The sequence below is a fragment of the Gopherus evgoodei genome, chromosome 6 (genome assembly GCF_007399415.2).
Source record: "Gopherus evgoodei ecotype Sinaloan lineage chromosome 6, rGopEvg1_v1.p, whole genome shotgun sequence".
NCBI classification, from domain to species: domain Eukaryota; kingdom Metazoa; phylum Chordata; order Testudines; family Testudinidae; genus Gopherus; species Gopherus evgoodei.
The window spans coordinates 131787195-131808950 of record NC_044327.1 but is presented as its reverse complement, the minus strand read 5'-3'; the positions used below and the strand labels follow the sequence as shown (position 1 = coordinate 131808950).

Genomic DNA, 21756 nt, shown 5'->3' with positions numbered 1-21756 from the left:
ATTGAAGCTAGAGTGCTACTCTCATGGGAAGCTGGATATGAATAATCTATAGTTGGGATTGCAACCCTCCAGGATTGTCCTGGAGTCTCCAGTAATTAAAGATTAATCTTTAATTAAAGATTATGTCATGTGATGAAACCTCAAGGAATACGTCCAACCAAAATTGGCAACCCAAAAATTACCTATCTTGTTTCTTGGTCGGCAGAATAAGGTCATCATTCAAGACCTGGACCTTCCCAATCAGAGGTCTAAGTTTTCTGTTTCTGATAGTATATCCCAAGTACATTACCTCAGGAAACTTAGGGTGACCAGATAGAAAGTGCAAAAAATTGGCATGGAGGTGGGGGGTAATTGGGACATCTGGTCACCCTAAGGAAACCCCAAATGGCACTTGGCCAGGTTTGCAATAAGGATGGCTTCCTCAAGGGCCATAAGACTGTCAATATATGCTTGAAGTGTTTTTCCCACTCACAACTGTAAAAGACTATATTGTGTATGTAGGCTGCTGCATACTGACTGTGTGGTCACAGGACTGTGTCCATCAGTCACTGGAAGGTGGCCAGGGCCCCACAAAGGCTGAAGGGCATGGTCTTGAAATGGTACAGGCCAAAAGGTGTTGTCAAGACCATTGTTTCTCCAGATCCCTTTGTTAAGGGATCTACCAAGTAGCACTTGGTCAGATCTAAAGTTGAGATATACTTTCCAGACCCTAATCACGCCAACAATTTGTCAACCTTTGGCATGGGATATGTGTCAAACATGGTTATTGTTCTGTACTTATGTACTATATATGGACTGGCTACACAGCTTGTTTATACACACCAGATGTGTTTGTCAATCCTCAAATTTCCACCAGGTTTGGCTGAGGTTCATTTAAATAAGATATTTTGCATATAGTGCCACCTATTGGCTGGACATCTCCCCTTTTAAGTTCTACATTCCTACCATTTACAATATTTATAACTATCATATTGTCTTTGAAAGTTCAGTACGTATCAGTCTGTTAAGTGTCTCTGAACTATATTGGTTTTCAAGTTACACAACCCAAACATGTAACTACTTGGTCATCTGGCTGTTCATTAGTTGCAACAATTGGCTGTGTTGGTTTGGAATCATTATTATTCTTGTTCTCCATCTGCATTTGCAGAGTTTGCTCTGCTGATTGTTCTTTCTGAGGGAAAAAAACCTATAGATGTCAGTGGTTTCTGTTGAACTCTCCACTGTCAATCCCGATCATGTATGACCTGGATGCTGAATTCCTTTTCTTTATGACAACTGGAGTTGTGGATCCTTTTTCTCCATCCAATTTAACACGAACACAGTCACCAGTTTCTAGACCTGGCAGTTCTCTGAGTGACCATGGTTGTAAAAGTGTTCATAAGCTCTTTTAGCCTTTTTATCTCATTTGGCTACTGTCTGGCCACTCTGGAGATAGATTCTTTTCCAGAGCTGGAACAGCAGTTCGGAGTTGTTTTACCATCAGGAGTTGTGCTGGTCATGGACAGTGGGTGAAGCCCCCCTTTGGGGAGGCTATCCCCTGGTTCTACCCCTTGCACCAGCATGCCCCTCCCCTGCAGCCAGAGCCCCGAGACCCCTTGCTCCCCTCCGTGGACAGAGCCCCAAGACCTCCTCCTCCCCTCTGCAGCTAGAGTCCTGAGACCCCCTGTGCCCCTCCTTGGCCAAAGCCCCGAGACCCCACCTCCCCCAGAGGAACCCTGTGTCCAACCCCCCACCCCCATGGCCAGAGAAGCCCCGGGCCAGGCAGAGCCCTGAGCCCCTCCCTCCCTCCAACCTGCCCAGAGGAGCCCTGGGCTGGCCAGAGCCCTGGGCCAGCCGGAGCTGTCCATTTCTACCCATTTCAGTGCACAAATGTAGTCTCTCATAGCTACCCATACTCTGACCTGTGAGAATCCCTATTGGTTTATGTGAAGCTGTAGTTGTCCTGGTGGTCCCTCAGACCTGGAGGGAAGTGGTAGGAGAAAGAAGGTGGCCCATGATGCTATGTAGTATGTTGGGAGGTGTAGGGAGCTGCTAATATGGAGTTCTCTAAGGATTGCAAAGAATCGGAAGTCTGGGCTGTTTGGACTTGTAGGTCAATCTGGGTCTGCAGCATTTGGGTTTGCCACCTGAGATGACCCATTATGTCCTGGTGCATCTCCCTCTCCTTTTGATAGGACTCCAGGGTGAGATGGGAGAATCAGAGTGGAGCATAAATTGGGGTCAGATGGGAGGATCATGCTGGAGATAAATGGGAGGGTTGCACTGGGGAGGAAATGGAGGCAGATGGGGGAGTGATATTGAGGGACAGATGGAGCAAAAGAGGTCACACCTGGGAGACAGACGGGGAGGTCATGCTGGGTGCAGACAAGGCAGAAAGGGATCACAACGAGAAGTAGATGAGGTAGAAAGGGGGATAACCCTGGGGGGGTGAGGACAGGGGGAATCATGCTGAGAGGTAGATGGGCAAATGGGGGGAATCTGGGGGGGGAGATGAGGGGGTCACGCCAAGGGGCAGAAGGGGGGGAATCATCCTGGGAGGGATGACAGAGCTTCACACTGAGGGGTAGATAGACAGAAGGGGCGGATCACCCTGGTGGGGGAGACCGGAGGTCACACTGAGGGGCAGATTGGGGATCGCATGGGGGGGTCACACCAAGGGGTGGATGGGCAGAAGGGGGATCACCCAGGAATGGTGACATGTGGGTCATGCTGAGAGGTAGATGGGCAGGAGGGGAGAAGATGGGGGGTGTGTGACACAGAGACAGAGGAGCAGACGGGGGATCACCCAGGAATGGTGAAGACGTGTGGGTCATGCTGAGAGGTAGATGGGCAGGAGGGGAGAAGATGGGGGGGGTGACACAGAGACAGAGGAGCAGACGGGGGATCACCCAGGAATGGTGACGACATGTGGGTCATGCTGAGAGGTAGATGGGCAGGAGGGGAGAAGATGGGGGTGTGTGTGTGTGACAGAGACAGAGGAGCAGACGGGGGATCACCCAGGAATGGTGACGACACGTGGGTCATGCTGAGAGGTAGATGGGCAGGAGGGGAGAAGATGGGGGGGGTGTGACACAGAGACAGAGGAGCAGACGGGGGATCACCCAGGAATGGTGACGACATGTGGGTCATGCTGAGAGGTAGATGGGCAGGAGGGGAGAAGATGGGGGGGGGTGTGTGACAGAGACAGAGGAGCAGACGGGGGATCACCCAGGAATGGTGAAGACGTGTGGGTCATGCTGAGAGGTAGATGGGCAGGAGGGGAGAAGATGGGGGGGGTGACACAGAGACAGAGGAGCAGACGGGGGATCACCCAGGAATGGTGAAGACGTGTGGGTCATGCTGAGAGGTAGATGGGCAGGAGGGGAGAAGATGGGGGGGGTGACACAGAGACAGAGGAGCAGACGGGGGATCACCCAGGAATGGTGACGACATGTGGGTCATGCTGAGAGGTAGATGGGCAGGAGGGGAGAAGATGGGGGGGGTGACACAGAGACAGAGGAGCAGACGGGGGATCACCCAGGAATGGTGACGACATGTGGGTCATGCTGAGAGGTAGATGGGCAGGAGGGGAGAAGATGGGGGGGGTGTGACGGAGGAGCAGACGGGGGATCACCCAGGAATGGTGACATGTGGGTCATGCTGAGAGGTAGATGGGCAGGAGGGGAGAAGATGGGGGGGGGTGACACAGAGACAGAGGAGCAGACGGGGGATCACCCAGGAATGGTGACGACATGTGGGTCATGCTGAGAGGTAGATGGGCAGGAGGGGAGAAGATGGGGGGGGTGTGACGGAGGAGCAGACGGGGGATCACCCAGGAATGGTGAAGACATGTGGGTCATGCTGAGAGGTAGATGGGCAGGAGGGGAGAAGATGGGGGGGGTGTGACACAGAGACAGAGGAGCAGACGGGGGATCACCCAGGAATGGTGACGACATGTGGGTCATGCTGAGAGGTAGATGGGCAGGAGGGGAGAAGATGGGGGGGGTGACACAGAGACAGAGGAGCAGACGGGGGATCACCCAGGAATGGTGACGACATGTGGGTCATGCTGAGAGGTAGATGGGCAGGAGGGGAGAAGATGGGGGGGGTGACACAGAGACAGAGGAGCAGACGGGGGATCACCCAGGAATGGTGACGACATGTGGGTCATGCTGAGAGGTAGATGGGCAGGAGGGGAGAAGATGGGGGGGGTGACACAGAGACAGAGGAGCAGACGGGGGATCACCCAGGAATGGTGACGACATGTGGGTCATGCTGAGAGGTAGATGGGCAGGAGGGGAGAAGATGGGGGGGGGTGTGACGGAGGAGCAGACGGGGGATCACCCAGGAATGGTGACATGTGGGTCATGCTGAGAGGTAGATGGGCAGGAGGGGAGAAGATGGGGGGGGGTGACACAGAGACAGAGGAGCAGACGGGGGATCACCCAGGAATGGAGACGACATGTGGGTCATGCTGAGAGGTAGATGGGCAGGAGGGGAGAAGATGGGGGGGTGTGACGGAGGAGCAGACGGGGGATCACCCAGGAATGGTGAAGACATGTGGGTCATGCTGAGGTAGATGGGCAGGAGGGGAGAAGATGGGGGGGGTGTGACAGAGACAGAGGAGCAGACGGGGGATCACCCAGGAATGGTGAAGACATGTGGGTCATGCTGAGAGGTAGATGGGCAGGAGGGGAGAAGATGGGGGGGGTGTGACACAGAGACAGAGGAGCAGACGGGGGATCACCCAGGAATGGTGACGACATGTGGGTCATGCTGAGAGGTAGATGGGCAGGAGGGGAGAAGATGGGGGGGGGTGACACAGAGACAGAGGAGCAGACGGGGGATCACCCAGGAATGGTGACGACATGTGGGTCATGCTGAGAGGTAGATGGGCAGGAGGGGAGAAGATGGGGGGGGTGACACAGAGACAGAGGAGCAGACGGGGGATCACCCAGGAATGGTGACGACATGTGGGTCATGCTGAGAGGTAGATGGGCAGGAGGGGAGAAGATGGGGGGGTGTGACGGAGGAGCAGACGGGGGATCACCCAGGAATGGTGACATGTGGGTCATGCTGAGAGGTAGATGGGCAGGAGGGGAGAAGATGGGGGGGGTGACACAGAGACAGAGGAGCAGACGGGGGATCACCCAGGAATGGAGACGACATGTGGGTCATGCTGAGAGGTAGATGGGCAGGAGGGGAGAAGATGGGGGGGTGTGACGGAGGAGCAGACGGGGGATCACCCAGGAATGGTGAAGACATGTGGGTCATGCTGAGGTAGATGGGCAGGAGGGGAGAAGATGGGGGGGGTGTGACAGAGACAGAGGAGCAGACGGGGGATCACCCAGGAATGGTGAAGACATGTGGGTCATGCTGAGAGGTAGATGGGCAGGAGGGGAGAAGATGGGGGGGGGGTGACACAGAGACAGAGGAGCAGACGGGGGATCACCCAGGAATGGTGACGACATGTGGGTCATGCTGAGAGGTAGATGGGCAGGAGGGGAGAAGATGGGGGGGGTGACACAGAGACAGAGGAGCAGACGGGGGATCACCCAGGAATGGTGAAGACATGTGGGTCATGCTGAGAGGTAGATGGGCAGGAGGGGAGAAGATGGGGGGGGTGTGACGGAGGAGCAGACGGGGGATCACCCAGGAATGGTGACATGTGGGTCATGCTGAGAGGTAGATGGGCAGGAGGGGAGAAGATGGGGGGGGGTGACACAGAGACAGAGGAGCAGACGGGGGATCACCCAGGAATGGAGACGACATGTGGGTCATGCTGAGAGGTAGATGGGCAGGAGGGGAGAAGATGGGGGGGGTGTGACGGAGGAGCAGACGGGGGATCACCCAGGAATGGTGAAGACATGTGGGTCATGCTGAGGTAGATGGGCAGGAGGGGAGAAGATGGGGGGGGTGTGACAGAGACAGAGGAGCAGACGGGGGATCACCCAGGAATGGTGAAGACATGTGGGTCATGCTGAGAGGTAGATGGGCAGGAGGGGAGAAGATGGGGGGGGTGTGACACAGAGACAGAGGAGCAGACGGGGGATCACCCAGGAATGGTGACGACATGTGGGTCATGCTGAGAGGTAGATGGGCAGGAGGGGAGAAGATGGGGGGGGTGACACAGAGACAGAGGAGCAGACGGGGGATCACCCAGGAATGGTGACGACATGTGGGTCATGCTGAGAGGTAGATGGGCAGGAGGGGAGAAGATGGGGGGGGTGACACAGAGACAGAGGAGCAGACGGGGGATCACCCAGGAATGGTGAAGACATGTGGGTCATGCTGAGGTAGATGGGCAGGAGGGGAGAAGATGGGGGGGGTGTGACGGAGGAGCAGACGGGGGATCACCCTGGGACAGAAGACCAGGGTCACAGCCAGGGGCAGAGGAGACAGTAGAGGCAGATCCCGTGCAGGGGCAGACAGGGCGAGGGCGGGGGGGTCAGGCCGAGGGGCAGATCACGCCCCGCGGTGCGTTCCCTGTGGTCCTTGCAGGCCGAACACCAGCCCTCTGAGGCGGGACGGGGCCTGAGGTGGGCTGAGTCGTTCACGTCCGCCCCGTTCTCCTAGCAACCACGCAGGGCGGGGCGGGGCGCTGCGCATCGGGCGCCCATCTCCGCACTGCCCATCCTCCGCGGTTGCTAGGAAACCGCGCGACGGGAGCTCTGCCGTAAACCTGTCGTTGGGGCGTAAAATGCCGTGAAGCCCGGCCGGCTGGGCCTGCGGGCTGTGAGAGTGACCGGGCCCAGCTCCCCCGCACTTATATGCCCCGTCCCCTGGCGGCCGCCTCCCCCTCCTGCTCCATGTGGGGCCCGGGCCGAGGCCTCGGTGTCTCCCCCGCCTACTATGGCCAGGAAAACAGTTAGCAGGAAGCGGAAAGCGGCGGCTGCCACTGCGGCGGCGCCCGGAGGGCTCCGGGGGGAGCAGGTAACGGGGGGAGGGGCGCGGCCGGGGGTCGAGCAGGTAACGGGGGGAGGGGGCGCGGCCGGGGGGGGGAGCAGGTAACGGGGGGAGGGGGCGCGGCCGGGGGGGGAGCAGGTAACGGGGGGAGGGGGCGCGGCCGGGGGGGGGGGAGAAGGTAACGGGGAGAGGGGCGCGGCCGGGGGGGGGAGCAGGTAACGGGGGGAGGGGGCGCGGCCGGGGGGGCGAGCAGGTAACGGGGGGAGGGGGCGCGGCCGGGGGGGCGAGCAGGTAACGGGGGGAGGGGGCGCGGCCGGCGGGGGCGAGCAGGTAACGGGGGGAGGGGGCGAGCAGGTAACGGGGGGAGGGGCCGCGGCCGGCGGGGGCGAGCAGGTAACGGGGGGGCGGGCCCCGGCCGGCGGGGGCGAGCAGGTAACGGGGGGAGGGGGCGCGGCCGGCGGGGGCGAGCAGGTAACGGGGGGAGGGGGCGAGCAGGTAACGGGGGGAGGGGCCGCGGCCGGCGGGGGCGAGCAGGTAACGGGGGGAGGGGCCGCGGCCGGCGGGGGCGAGCAGGTAACGGGGGGGCGGGCCCCGGCCGGGGGGGGCGAGCAGGTAACGGCGGGGGGGAGGGTAGCCGGGGAGCCCTACAAGGGCCCAGCTCATGGGGACGTGAAGCGGCTCTGCTTGCGGAGCAGCTAATCAAGCCCTCTCCCCACTCATCCGCTCCCGGAAACCGGGGGACGCTGCGAGGGGAGAGCTGGGTCCAGGGGACAGGTAATTTGTGGGGGTGTCCGAAGTTGGTTGCTCGGGTAGGAGGGAAAGGGGAGGGCCGGGTCAGCCCCAAGGGAGGCTCTGGAGGGTGCAGGTAACGGCGGGAGCCCGGCGTGGGTGTCGGCGCTAGGGAAAGGGGAGGGGGGGCCCGGGGACGGAGCCGGGGCGGACAGGAGTAGGTTCCCCCCGCCCCCGGGCCGATGGAGGCTCGAGGGGAGACTAGGTAGGTAGTGGGGGAAACAGGTACCGGGGGCGGGCGCTAATCGACCCCGCGGCCCAGGCCTGGTAAGCGGGGGAGTCGGGATGGGGAGTAACCGAGGGGATGAGCCAGTTCCGTCCCGGCCGGCCAGCCTCCTGCCGCTCGCTCGGCTGCCGCCCCCGGGGGCTTTGTCCGCCCAGGCTTGGGTCCTGGGTCACCTGCCATCCGCCCCCGGGGAGAGGCTGGCACCTGGCTAGTCTGCTACGGGGGTGCCAGAGGGGAGCCGTAGTGTCAGCTGGCTGGGGTGTCCGGGCGGGCCCCAGGAGAGCAGGGTGCCGGGGGGCCTCATCCCCGCATCCTGGCTGCTCCCGAGCAGGGCTCCGGCTGCGGCCCGTGTTTTGGTTCGATCGTTCGAACCCTGTAACCGACTCGCACTCGGGCTGGGGCGGAGGGAGGCGGGCGCTGCTGCTGCTCCTGTGTAGGAAACTCACTAGTCTGGGTCCTGATAAACCCACCCATCCCTCCTCTTCGGTCACTGGCAAGCCAGTAGGGCTAGATGCTCCGGGGTGATTGTAAACGGAGTGGGAGGAGGTGCTTTGGAGCTCAGGTTACTACCCAGGTCGGTATTGAACCAGGCTATGCACTTTTAAAAAACTCTCCCCCTTTGTGTTTGAATCAGGAAGCTATTTTCTGGAACACTTCCACCCCCCCCCCCCCCAGCTTTCTGGGTTTGATACATGTCTGTTGAAATTGACGTAATTAGAACTCTCATTAAAGTATCTTGACCTGGGATACTTTCAGTTGTTTGAAAGTGCTTTGCGATTTCCTGTTGCTCATAGGCATCTTTTAAATTTCATCGAAACAGCAGCACACTGCAGTCAGAATTGGTGTACAGCATCCCTGCGGTGACAGTTGCCTGACAAATATGTATTTTAAAATTCTTAATATGGCCGAAGTTTATGCTGGGATGGGTTTAACCCTCTTGTATAGTATTTTAGGGTAGGTTACAAGATTTCATTTGTTCATTGATAATTTCCTCTTTAATACAGATCCATAAATTATTTTAAATCTACTGTGACTACAGCATTGAATTTTGATTGTCATTCACAGTATGGCTGGGATCACTCAGCTCACAAAAGGAAAAGACTCCCCCCAGTAAAAAAGTCTCTGGTGTACTATCTGAAAGGCAGAGAGGTTCGGCTGCAGAATGAATCGAGCTACCACCGTTTGTTGCATGGATATGCAGCACAGCAACTTCCCAGTCTGCTGAAAGAGAGAGAATTTCATCTTGGGACCCTTAATAAAGTTTTTGCGTCTCAATGGTTGAACCACCGACAAGTGGTGTGTGGGACAAAATGCAACACAGTAAGTGTGACTTATTTGTTTTTTCCTCTGATAATTACAGCTACTATTTTTATGCCTGGCCTATGTATAGATCCAGCCTCTTTCCTTTCTATCAGAGGAGTTTACTACTTTTCTTGTTGGAAAAACGATGGCACAGTTGAGTCTTGGTTTTTGTTGTGAGGATGGCAAGATTTGATCATTATTGGCTTTTATGGAAGGTAGCTATAGAGGTGTAGACCGGTTTAGTAACTAAGGCTAATAATAAAATAAGGCTCCGTTACTCATTCTTGTACACGTTGCTCTCTGTGTACCATATTCTGTAAGTGCTTTTAAAAGGGCACTATGAAGATAAAAATCATACACCTAAATGCAAAATTTTCTCAATTTTATGGTCCTAAATTGCTAAACTCAATTTTAAATATCCATTTTTTCCCATTTTGGTTTACTTTTGTTAATGTCATTCCATTTGGGCATGTGAACTAGATTTAATTTAATTTGTTTCTGGGGAAGCTAAACATTTTCAGGTTCTTAGTGCAGCAGTGTTTGGATTTCAAACACCTCAGAGAATATTCAAGTGAATGTTTTAAATAAATAAAAACAAACATTTCTATTTCTGTTGGATGAAATCCTGGCTCCATTGAAGTCATTGCAAAAGTCCATTGACTAAAATGGGGCCAGGGTTGCACATATCAAGCTACATGAAGCTTGATGGAGAAATAAATGTTGTTGGCCTTACACTAAGTTGAGGGGACTGATAAAAAGAGACACAGAATCCTGTGGCACCTTATAGACTAACAGACATTTTGGAGCATGAGCTTTCGTGGGTGAATACCCACTTCCTCAGATGCATGTAGTGGAAATATCCAGGGGCAGGTATATATATGCTAGCAAGCAAGCTAGAGATAATGAGGTCAGTTCAATCAGGGAGGATGAGGCCCTGTTCTAGCAGTATAAAAAGAGAGTATGTGCTGGAGCAAACTGATAAATGACACAGCACCAAGTCACCTAGACTACATGGTATATGAGAAGCTGATTTAACTTAAACATTTTGCAAAATGTGAGGAAATTCCATTTAGCTGTAATAAACTGGTAGAAATGGTATTTTCTTATTTAATTAAAAAAAAGTGTAACTGCTGTTGTAGTGATGGCTACAACAAAAATGACTGAACTTAGAAAACTTGGCATGTAATATCTCTTAATGAGAACTACTGCCTAGCTCAGGGGTTGGCAGCCTTTCAGAAGTGGTGTGCCGAGTCTTCGTTTATTCACTCTAAGTTAAGGTTTTGTGTGCCAGTAATACATTTTAACATTTTTAGAAGGTCTCCTTCTGGAAGTCTACAATATATAACTGAACTATTGTTGTATGTAAAGTAAATAAGGTTTTTAAAATGTTTAAGAAGCTTCATTTAAAATTAAATTAAAATGCAGAGTGCCCTGGACCAGTGGCCAGGACCCGGGTAGTGTGAGTGCCGCTGAAAATCAGCTCAAGTGCCGCCTTTGGCGCCGCCTTTGTGCTGCCATTGGCACCTGTTGCCTGCACCTGGCCTAGCTGTTTAAATTAAAATAGCTACATCATTTAAACAACTCTTGAGAAGAGTTTAACAACACCTTGTCTTCTCTCCACTTACATTCTTCCTGCTCTGGGACTGCTGCTGGGACAGTTTACATGAGGGAGACTTAGCGAAACACAATAAATGCTTAGAAAATCTGTTTGTTTGTCCTTGCATGAGAACTGTAGGCCTTACGGGGCTGCAGTGGTTTATGCTTCTTTCTGCGCTTTTTATCTGTACATTACAAAGGTTCAAATGGGCTGCTACCTTGTTAACAGAGTCTTGTGGAAAACCACTCAACTTCATCCTTTTCTCCTGTATGTGCTGCAAATGGTGTGACCCAGTTATTAAATGTAAATATTTATAGGCTAATAGTTCTAAGTCTAAAACAGTAAACTGTTCAAATGAGAAATTTTGTTTGGAGATGTATTGTTTTCTTAAACTTAGAGGTAGCATTGTGTTTTGCATTCTGTTTCAGTTCTGCAGCAAACCACATTGATTTCCATTTATCAAAGCATTAATCTACTGAATACTTCTTCCCCCTTCCTTCTGTCCACCAAAATAAACTCCAGAAAAATATTTTTTCCACTGATTTTTTTCACCTGTTTTTGTTGTGGTAATGAAGGGCCCTAACAATGCTGTGCTGAAGTAGTTGCTACCTTGCCAGCTCACAAACAGCCTTCCAGTATGCAAGCCACACCATGTCTGTGTGTAACTGTAGCCTGCTAGCCACACTTGGGTTACACCCTAGCTCCAATCAGTCTTGGTTGGACTGCAGGGTGATCCCAATATGCCCCGTCTTGGATTTTCCCAAAGAAATGTCTGTCCTGTACTTCCCAGCCCTCTCCTGGACAATAAAAATATTAGATCCACTATTTCTTTAAAAGAATAATATGCACACAACTTGTCAGACCAAATGGAGTTACCCAGACACTTCAGTTTAAACACAATGGATTAGATAAAACAACAAAGCAAGTTTATCAACTACAAAGATTTTAAGTGAGTACAAGTAATGAGGCATTAAAGTAAAAAAAAAAATTACAAGAAAAATAAAGATAAGACATTTACTAAGATTCAACTTAAGAAACTTTGCTTGAATCTGAAATAGTTAACATATACTTTCAGCTGTCTTACTGACCAAACCCTGTAGGTCAGGGCCCTTTCTCCCACAGTTGAACAGATGTTTCCTTTGTCTCTTTAGGTGCAGTGAATGTGATGGGTAGGGAGAGAGAGAAGGATCCCTTGGGGTGTGTACTCCTTTTTATAGTTTCAGTCCACTTCTTGAAAAACATTTCCAACTGTGCACCAGAAGACAAAGTCTATGCAGAAGGATGGTCCCTGCTGCTTTTTTTTTCTCACTTGTTTGAACTTTCTTTGTTTCCCTTTCTACTTAATGACACTCTGTTTTACTGCTTGCATGCAAATGAAGTGGAGCACATACCTCTTTGTTTCAGACAGAACTGTTTGCCAGCTTCTGTTTAGGAAGGGCTGTGGGGTTTGAAATGTGGTGTTAATGCCATATGAGGGTATCTTGTAATTTCAGTGTTGCCACTCATTTTACCAGAACAGTGAGCAGCAAATAATGAGTTTTCAAATGATACCTCACATGGCATACTTTGTACAAAAACTATTACAATAGTGTGTAGGGTGTGAACAAAGGGCTGTATTCTGTCACAAGCCCTGTCCCTTGATTGGGGTCTCTAGTGCCACTGCAGTACACATAACCAAATAGAGCTAGCAACTGCTCCTCACCCCCAAACTTAGAGACCTTTACATGTCTGTCAAAGGATGTTTTAAGGCCTATACAACAGTATCTAAATATCAATGATTGGTACCAGATGTTTAGGCAGAGGAGCAGAGATGGATATGATTGCAAACAAACTAGAGAGAAACTTCAGTGCTGTGTGGAAGATGACTAGATTTGGTGCTTGGAAACAACATTGTGGTACCAGAAACGGGGCTGGAATGTCTGAACTTTAGTGTGTTTGAGGGGTCTCTCTTTAATCTTCATAGCTCTGGGGGAAAGATTTTTTTTACTAAGTCCCAACCCCCAAAATGAGTTGATCACTCTGCAACTTTAGGTTCAAATCATCTACTGTTCTTTTTTGTAATAAAAGTTCAGGAGACCTCCTGTTAGCTCAAACAGGAAAATATTAGAGCTGTGATGTCACTCCACTTACCTAATGGTCTTGCTTGTCAGTTGCTTCCTGTCTAGCAGGGGGAGGCAGCACTCCTTGCTCTTACATTTCTTCTTTCACCCTGTCAGGATTGATAGCTACGTTTGGGCTTAGAACCTCAAGTTTTCCTTTTATTGGCTGTTGTTTCTGACATGGCTTTTCAAAGGGATGAGTGGTTTGCTTGCTAATGCCAGTTAGACAGCCTTTCTCCCCCCATGTGATTGTTGTGTTGTGTTCAGAGGCTCAGCTGTCCCGCTGCAAGTTACCAGCCCTTGTTTGTGTTTGAATATTTGTAGGCTAAGCAGGAGGCTGTATGTCAGCACCGGGCCCAGTCTCCTTTGCACTTAAGGAGATCAGCAGACTAGTCCCATGTGATCAGTCCTGGGTTTGTGCCAGAGCTGACCAGGTGGTGATCATATGTAAGAGCACTTTTTCTTCCTCTTAAATGACAAGACAATCATGAAGAACACAACAGGCTCCTGACACTGCAGCACTTTGCTGCTAGAGAAGGTCCATGGTAATTCTCCCCCTTGTCTGGATGCAGGCTCTGATAGCCCCTGAGGGAAAGCATGGCTTAATATTTCCTTTGCAAGCCAATGTACTTTCCACTCTACCTCTTAGGGTATGTCTATGCTGTAATTAAACACCCATGGCTGGTCCATGTTCGCTGACTCGGCCTTGTAGGATTTGGGGCCACAGGACTATTTAATTGTGGTGTAGACATTTGGGCTGACCCCTTCTCTCCCCTCCCACGCAGGGTCCCAAACATCTACACCACAGTTAAACATCTCCAGAGTCTGAGTCCTGCGAGCCTGTGTCATCTGACACAGACCAGCCATGGCTGTTTAATTGCAGTGTAGACATACCCTGTGTGTCTAAAATGGAGGATATAGGAGTTGGGTGTTCTTCCCTGGTATCAGGGTTTCAGTCTCTTCTCTTGAAAGCCTACATTTAAAGTTTGTAACCCTGAAGGTGCAGCCTCCTGAACAGACTAAATCTGACTTGGTGCAAATGAGCTTCTAAAGGAGACCAGTTCTTTCAGTTGCATGTTGATAAATAGGTGAGCAATTTTTTGTTCCCATAGGTAGTTGCTGTTCTGCCACTTGCTGCGTGATGGCATTCATATACGTTAATGTTTTTCTTCAAATTCTGTTTTGGCATTTCTCAGGAGATATGTGCTGGGGTGTCAAAATTGATGCCCATAGGTAGGTTCAGTCTCTTCCCTCTGCATCCTTTGCAATCTGTTTAAAAATACTAACTGTCTTGACAGCCTCTTGGAATTAAACACAATGGAAGAGGCACACGAGAAACTGACAAACTAGGCTTCAGCGAGGAGCAAATAGAACAATAACCCTCTTTTCTCATTGACAAGTGTCACCCCAACTGGAAAACAGTTTGTAATTAAAATTGCTGAGTGTCTTAGGGAAACCATCTTGGTGTAATGTGACATTTGGTCTCTGGTACTAAGGGCTAGTATTCAAGTTTGCAAGCAGGCTTATATTCTGCTGTTGTAATTTCTATCTTGGTTCTTATTGTGTCCATCACATGGCATAGAACTGATGGCCTCTTTCTGCCCCTTATGCATGAACTGATCCATAAGGCCAGTACTCTCTCTTCACATCTATCCCTTAAGAAGCACCAGTACTGTGATACTGATAAGTGGGTTTTATGCTGGAGGTACTGAGATTTATGCTTATTCCAATCTCTTTTGTGAGGGAGCCCTACCAGTTTAGAGCTTGAACTTTTCATAAAGAAATATTACTGTTTAAAGAGTGAAGATTAATGCATAACCTACTGTAAACAACTTTCCATTCTGGTTTGACAAACTGCTGTCAACTCTGTGACCTTACTTTTCAGCAAGACAGTCCTGGTCAACAATAAACTCAAATGCTGACACAAATAACCAAAATACAGTTTAGTTTATACAGAATTAGCAATGTTACGTCCTGCAAGAGTTTGAAAGAATTGCTGTGCAAAAGGAGTAAAGTATAATGTGCTTATTTGTCACACAAGGAAAGTCAGCATGCAGGCACAAATCTGGTACCATATAAATTTAAGTTTGTGCCCACTTACGGCGTTTACAGAAAGTACACTATACTAGAGGGTCACACGTCTTATTGAGTGTATAGTTTAGCCTGCATAAGCAATGAGAGCAGCATATTAAGCTCTTGCCGGTAGTGCATATGTAGCTGCAGTATGCCAGAGAGATGTCTTTAGCAGTAAATGAGCTCTCTGCAGTTTGTCGTCAGTGGAAATCAGACTTCACTACTTTTCACTTTTCATCAAAAGCAATAGTTTTGCCTATTGATGCATAGAGCATTCCCTGGAATTTTGGAATTTATCAGATGGAGTATTCTAAATGTATCATGTTGCAGACAGAGAAATGCCACTGAGTTTGTAGGACTTTGCTTTGTCCAGCCAAACATTTTTGGTTACAAAAGATATAATGAGGCATGCAAGTCATGTGGCTGTGTGTACTGTACTGATGAGTTTGGCTTTCCTCCTTGCGGTCTCTGAAAGGCTGGTAAAGAAGCAAAATGGAACTGACAGAAGAACTTGCAAACTGATTAAAGTACTTTGAGAGGACGGATGGATTGTGTGGTAAAAGCACTGGCCTGTGTCTCTGGAGATTCGGGTTCAACTTCTGTCTCTGCCAAAGGCACTTAATTGCCGTCTGCCTCAATTTTCCCACTGCAAAGTGGAGATAATTTTTTGGTATGGTCTAGTTTGATTGTAAGCTCTGTGAGGCAGGAACTGTCTCCTAAGTACATGTATATCACCTACTACAATGGGGCCCTGATTGCTGCTAGGGTTTGTAGGTGCTACTGTAATACAAATTCTAAAGAATGTATAAAGTTAGTAATCAAAGAAGGTACTGTACAACAAGATGGGTCAAATGTAGCCATAGCTAGAGCACTGCAAATCTGCACATATCCACAGACCATGTTTGTGGATCCCAGATTGAATGCGGATAGAAATTTTGTATCCGTGCAGGGCTTCAGCCATAGTATCCATAAGATAAAAGGGTATGGCTATGGCAACTGTAAATCCCAGCATTCTATGTTTACATTGACCCAGGCATTCTCTTGATCCTTGAGCAACATAGATATCGCAGCATATACCTCTGATTCAGAATCATAGAAGCTAGAGATGGGAAAAGTCTGTTCGGTCATCCAGTTGGTTTCTGTGCTAGTACAAGATTGTTCCCCACTGGCCATCTTGAGTCTGCTCCATTTGATACAAATTAGGTGTGATCCTTTGGTTCCTGGTTATTGCCAAAGCATTCTTTTGACTGGTTAAAGCTTAGGTGCCATGTTAGTGCATATTGACAATTGATAAAAATCACTCTTTGCTGCTAGTTAATACATTTATGAAAAAAGTTAAAGAATAAACAAATCTACATAACTAACCATTCAGATATAGGCAGCTATCCAGTGCTTAGCATGTCAGCATAAGCTTGCCCCATGAGCTGTGTTTTTTGAGCGCAGACCAGGATGAAAGTTCCACCCAAAGGTGAGTTATTGAGGGAGGGGTTCTCATTCTCATTTGAGATGGGGAGGTGAGAAGGGAAACCCCCTAGGGTTTTGTAGTGTAGTCATTCCAGAACTTTCGTAACCATCATAGAGACCAGACTGCTATAGACACCTGGGAAAGCATTTGCATTCATACTTTTATTTTCAGTCACAGTGATGTCCTGGGTTTGTTTGGGACATTTAACAAATGCTGGGGAATAGGGTATTTCTGACTTAAGATTTAGATGCCATAACTTGCTGGGTTTTAAAAAAAACTATTGATTTTAAAGCAACCAAATATTTCACACTTCTGAATGCATGAATTGATAACAGGATCATGTTTTCTGCCTTCCTGCTTCTTGCACTGTTGGACAGCATGGCAGCTGTCTTACTGGCTGTGTTAAAGCCAGTTCAATAGACATGTCAGTAGCTGCATTTAGTCTCCTGTTAGTTCCTTCCAGTCCTACGCTTCTGTGATTCTTACTAGATCATGAGCAAATGTAGTGAAACCAGAAAGACCTGTAGGCAATCGATAGTGCAAATTGAAAATCGGCCACAGCTTCCCCTTTTTCACACCTGCTGCCCCATGATGGTCTGTTACTGTGCTAAACTCAAGCTATTCTGGTTATTTTATTCTTTGCCTTAATTATTTTTAGATCATTCAAAAATGTTAGGTACCTCACAGAAACAGTCCCTGCCTCTAAGAGTTTATAGTCTACCTACAATTTAGGTCCGAATCCTTAACACAGCTAAATATCTCTGTTATAACTGCAGTGGAATTTAAGAAAACAGTGACATGCAGTAGAAGTAAGAGATTTCATCTGCAGTCTGTTGGGGAGGGAGAAAGAGAACCGGAAACACAGAACAGGACTGACAAAACAGGCTGGCACAGAAGGAGAGCAGAGTACTGTCACAGGCTCATAGCATGAGCAACAAATTGAAACTTAAAATGTGTTAGTTTGGTTGCTTGCTGTAGGTGAATGCTATTAAGCATGGAAGACCAAAAAAATTAAAGCAGAAGGATTGGATGTCAATGAACCTTGACATTGTTTGTCTGAGTCCCCTTTTATGTGCGTCTCTAGTTTCTTAACCCTCTTGTAGATATTTGGTGGGACCCTAATGGTTCACACTTCTGAATGCATGAATTGATAAAAGGATATGGCTGTGGCAACTGTAAATCCCAGCCTTCTATGTTTACATTGACCCAGGCATTCTCTTGATCCTTGAGCAACATAGATATCGCAGCCTATACCTCTGATTCAGAATCATAGAAGCTAGAGATGGGAAGATTTTTAGACTTTCACCTACAGTGTTAAATGCCTGCCCTGGGTGCCCAATGCAGCTTGTATGATGTATTGATGTGATACATATGGCATATTCAGATTCTACAGATTCAAAGGTTTTATTTTTTAAAGACTTTTCTAACACACACACAGTTGTGAAGAAAACCTTCCAAACATTAACCAGGTGTAACTAATGCAATGCTGTTTTCCTCAGTCTGCAGACATTCTGACTCAATTAATCTGAGTGGAGTGAACTGCCCTGTCTCTCATTAATCCCACTAGAATGTTAGCCTCCAAGCCTAGTGATGGCACTTGCACATGGTTGCACTACTTACTTAATTGCTGATGTGTGAAATAAAGAAGAGGGTGGGAACTGGGAGTTCCTGCTGGGACAAAGTAGGACATGAATGAGAGGGGGGAGACAATACTTTGGGGGAAGGGAAGAAATAGTCCTAGTCCTAGGGAGAGTGGTGCTGAATGTGGTTGTAAATACTGAACAAGATGCGATGTCCAGATATTCTGTAAGGCTGTATTCTACTTGGATTTCTGTGCAAACTCCCATTGGTAACAGTGGGACCGTTGTTGTGTATTGAAAGTGGTATGCAGTCCTAGATTCTCATATCATAAACAAAAATGGACTTCATCCCAGTCCACAGGGCGAGTTGGACTTCTCTGGCTTACACAGACATGTGGGATAGCAACTGTAAGATCTACAGTTACATTAAATGTTATGGGTTTAACTCAATATTTATCATTTGATGCTTATTAGGAATGGAAAAGAATTACTAGCTTTCTGAGGCAACTGACAAAGAAATGATACATAAATATAAACTGCATTCTAAGCACCAGAAACTCTTCTGCTGACCCCATTATAGAAGTGTCTGGCAAAGTGAAAATTTCAGAACATTTTCCCTGTTCTTTTCCCATTTCATTAATTCAGCTTCTTAAAAGCCTTTGATACTAAGGGTATGTTAAGAGAAATGCTACAAGTGTGATTAAAAGGGACAGTTAACTTGGGCTTGCAGGACTCGGGCTAAGGGGCTGTTGAATTGCAGTGTAGATGTTCAGGCAGTCTGCAGCCCAAGACCTGAAAGTCTGCTCTGCAATTCAGCAGCCCTTTAGCCTGAGCCAGCTGGCATATGGGTCAGGTGCGGGTGTCTAATTGCAGTGTAGACATATCCTAAGTGTACTATCTTTGGATTTAAAGAAACAGTCAACTTACCACTTTTGTCTTGAGTGCTGGATTTCTGTTCTTAAAGGTAACACTTAAGAAGTTACCTTAAAATCTGTTGCTAAAAAATTAGCTCTGTCCCTTTTAATCACGCTTGTAGCATTTCTTTGAACATACATTTTTGTGGCTTAGCTTTGAATTTAAGCACCATTATGAGAATCGACAATGCCATAACTCTGATAGAGAGTGGATCAGTGACCTGCCATTTTGTTTCTCTTCAAACTTATGATGTGAATTTAGTTCAATGGCTCTGTCTCTGCAACTTCACGTACATCTGTCTTTCAGCTGTTTGTGGTAGATGTCCAGACTGGTCAAATTACGAAGATTCCTATTCTGAAAGACCGAGAACCTGATATGGTAAACCAGCAGGGCTGTGGGATTCATGCAATTGAGCTAAACCCTTCGAGGACGCTCTTGGCTACAGGAGGAGACAATCCAAATAGCCTTGCGATTTATCGTCTGCCTACACTTGATCCCGTCTGTGTGGGAGATGTAAGTTAACATATATATTGGCACGGTACAGAGTCACTCAGTAGGTCAGGGGTGGGCAAACTATGGGCCATGGGCAGGATCCGGCCCCTCAGGGCCTTGGATCTGGCCCACAGGATTGCCAGCCCCATGGCGCTGCCCCGCTGCCACAAGCGGCCAGCACCACGTCCTTGTGGCCCCTGAAGGATGTGGGGGGCAGAGGGATCTGCACGCTGCCCTCACCTGTGGGTTCCACACCCAGAGCTCCCATTGGCTGTGGTTCCCCATTGCAGGTAAGCAGTGTTGGGTCAGACCCTGCACTCCTGCTGCACCCCAATCCCCTGCCCTGATTCCCACTCCTGCACCTTGAACCCCTCCTGCACCCCTGCCATGAGCCCCCTCCTGCACATCACACCCCTTCTCTGCCCCAACTCCTTGCCCTGAGCTCCTTCCTACACACCACACTCCCTCTTGCACCTCAGCCCCCTGCCCCAGCCCTACATTCATGGCCCTGCGTGCAATTTCCCCACCCAGATGTGGCCCTCGGGCCAAAAAGTTTGCCCACCGCTGCAGTAGGTATTACAATGAAGTGTCCAAGATCAGAAATCTCACTTCATGCAGAATTGAAGTGTCAGGGAAGTGTCAGGGTGAATGCACTGGAGATATGGACACACATCCCTGTTTAATGTGGTCTGTGCACGTCTTTAAAAATATTCCTTTTAGTCTGGAAGAGTGAACAGGCAAACAGTACAAGGGATGAGTTAACTCTACTGATCCTGGGGTTTTGATTCTGTCTTTAATGAGCAATCTTCTTGCAAAGGCTTCACTGCAGAAAGAGCTTCTTTGTAAGCCACATCCCCTAACAGACCCAGTCTGGAGACAAGTGTTACCCTTCAGTTAGAAATTAGCAACATCCTAAGCTGCTAACGGAAAACTAAAAATTCACACACAGTAAACTGAGGCATAAACTGGGCTGTTTTAGCATACAAACTATATTGTGAGATGATACTGTGTGGGGGTTAATGCATCATTCTGTAAGCCAGTGTGACTTGCACGTGGATTCTGAGGACAGAATTGGGCTCTGTGGGTTAGTTCTAACTCTGTAGCTCTTGCCTGCATATGATGTAAACTGTACCGTGCTCCATTAAAAAAAATAAAAATAAAAAAATCTTAGGGCCTTTTTATAAAAGTTTCTTAAACAAAGTTTAAGTGAGTGTTTTCTTGGAAGCTTTGTTCTTGGGCAGGACCTTCACATGAGCATCCGTGAGTCACAGCAGCTGAGCTCATAATGTCTGTGGTAGCTGTTTTAGAATGATAGGCTACTCTGCAGATGGTTGACTTCTAAGGTTTATAGGACATCACTTCCTATTCAATTACATAGTACTGTGACTCAACCTCTCTTATGCAGAATTACTCCTATTGAAATGAAAAGAGAGCATCAGGCCCACAGTTCTCTGTGAACAGACTACAGTGGCATCCCTTGAGTTATCTAGCTTTACTATATGGGTAGTTATTGTGTACAGAACACCCATATTTCCAGCCTGACCTATTTTTCCAGAGCTTCAGTGTCATGGAATGTAAATACACAACTATTTTTAATAGCTTCTTAATATAAAATTTAGAACATGATTAATTACATCAATAGTAGTGGTGCGTATGAGAAAATACACAGGAAATGTGATTGTTTAATAAGGGATGTATCTATCTAAGTGCAACAGCTGATTCTTTAAACGTCATTCAGTTCCAAAATTTAAGTTTGATCTTCATCATGAGGCTTCTTTACTCACCACTGATGTTAAAGGGCTACTATCTCTATTTGAAATCTATTTCAAAAAGTAAGATAAAAGTAGATTCAGGTAATAAACTAAAATTTACAAGTTTTGTGGTGTTGCCATCACAATTGTCTAATTTTTAATAGGCTTTCCTTTTGTTGCTGTACCTTGAACAGGGAGTTTGGTTTTTTGTAAACTGTACAACTAGTTGTGCATTTGCTAGCAGTTATGTAAAATATACACACTGATAAATATGACAGGCTGATTTGTCCTTTTTTCTCTTCAGGATGGACACAAAGACTGGATATTTTCTATTGCCTGGATCAGTGATACTATGGCTGTTTCTGGTAAGTTTATCTTCACATACACCTTGTAGAGAGTGGTTGTTTAATGTCTATGACTGAAGGAAAGACTCCAAAGTACTACTGGGTAAGTACATGATGTCTGACGAGGTGATCAGAGTCCCAGGAAGATGTATTTGATGGAGGAACAATAGAGGACAATTTTTTTTCATGATGCTTCCAATTTAAAACCTGTGAAACAAAGACACAATCTACACTTGAA

At 48.4% G+C, this 21756-nt stretch overlaps 1 protein-coding gene across 1 annotated transcript in view; it reads left to right on the top strand.

Annotated features, from left to right (window-relative positions):
* Window positions 1-6667: 6667 nt before the first annotated feature.
* DCAF12 (DDB1 and CUL4 associated factor 12) overlaps window positions 6668-21756 on the top strand; it is a 38221-nt gene continuing 23132 nt past the window's right edge. The window contains exons 1-4 of the mRNA XM_030568065.1: window positions 6668-6912; window positions 8966-9220; window positions 19238-19444; window positions 21479-21539. Of these exons, the coding sequence (XP_030423925.1) occupies window positions 6832-6912; window positions 8966-9220; window positions 19238-19444; window positions 21479-21539 (604 nt within the window). The 5' untranslated portion in view covers window positions 6668-6831. The remainder of the gene's footprint in view (window positions 6913-8965; window positions 9221-19237; window positions 19445-21478; window positions 21540-21756) is intronic.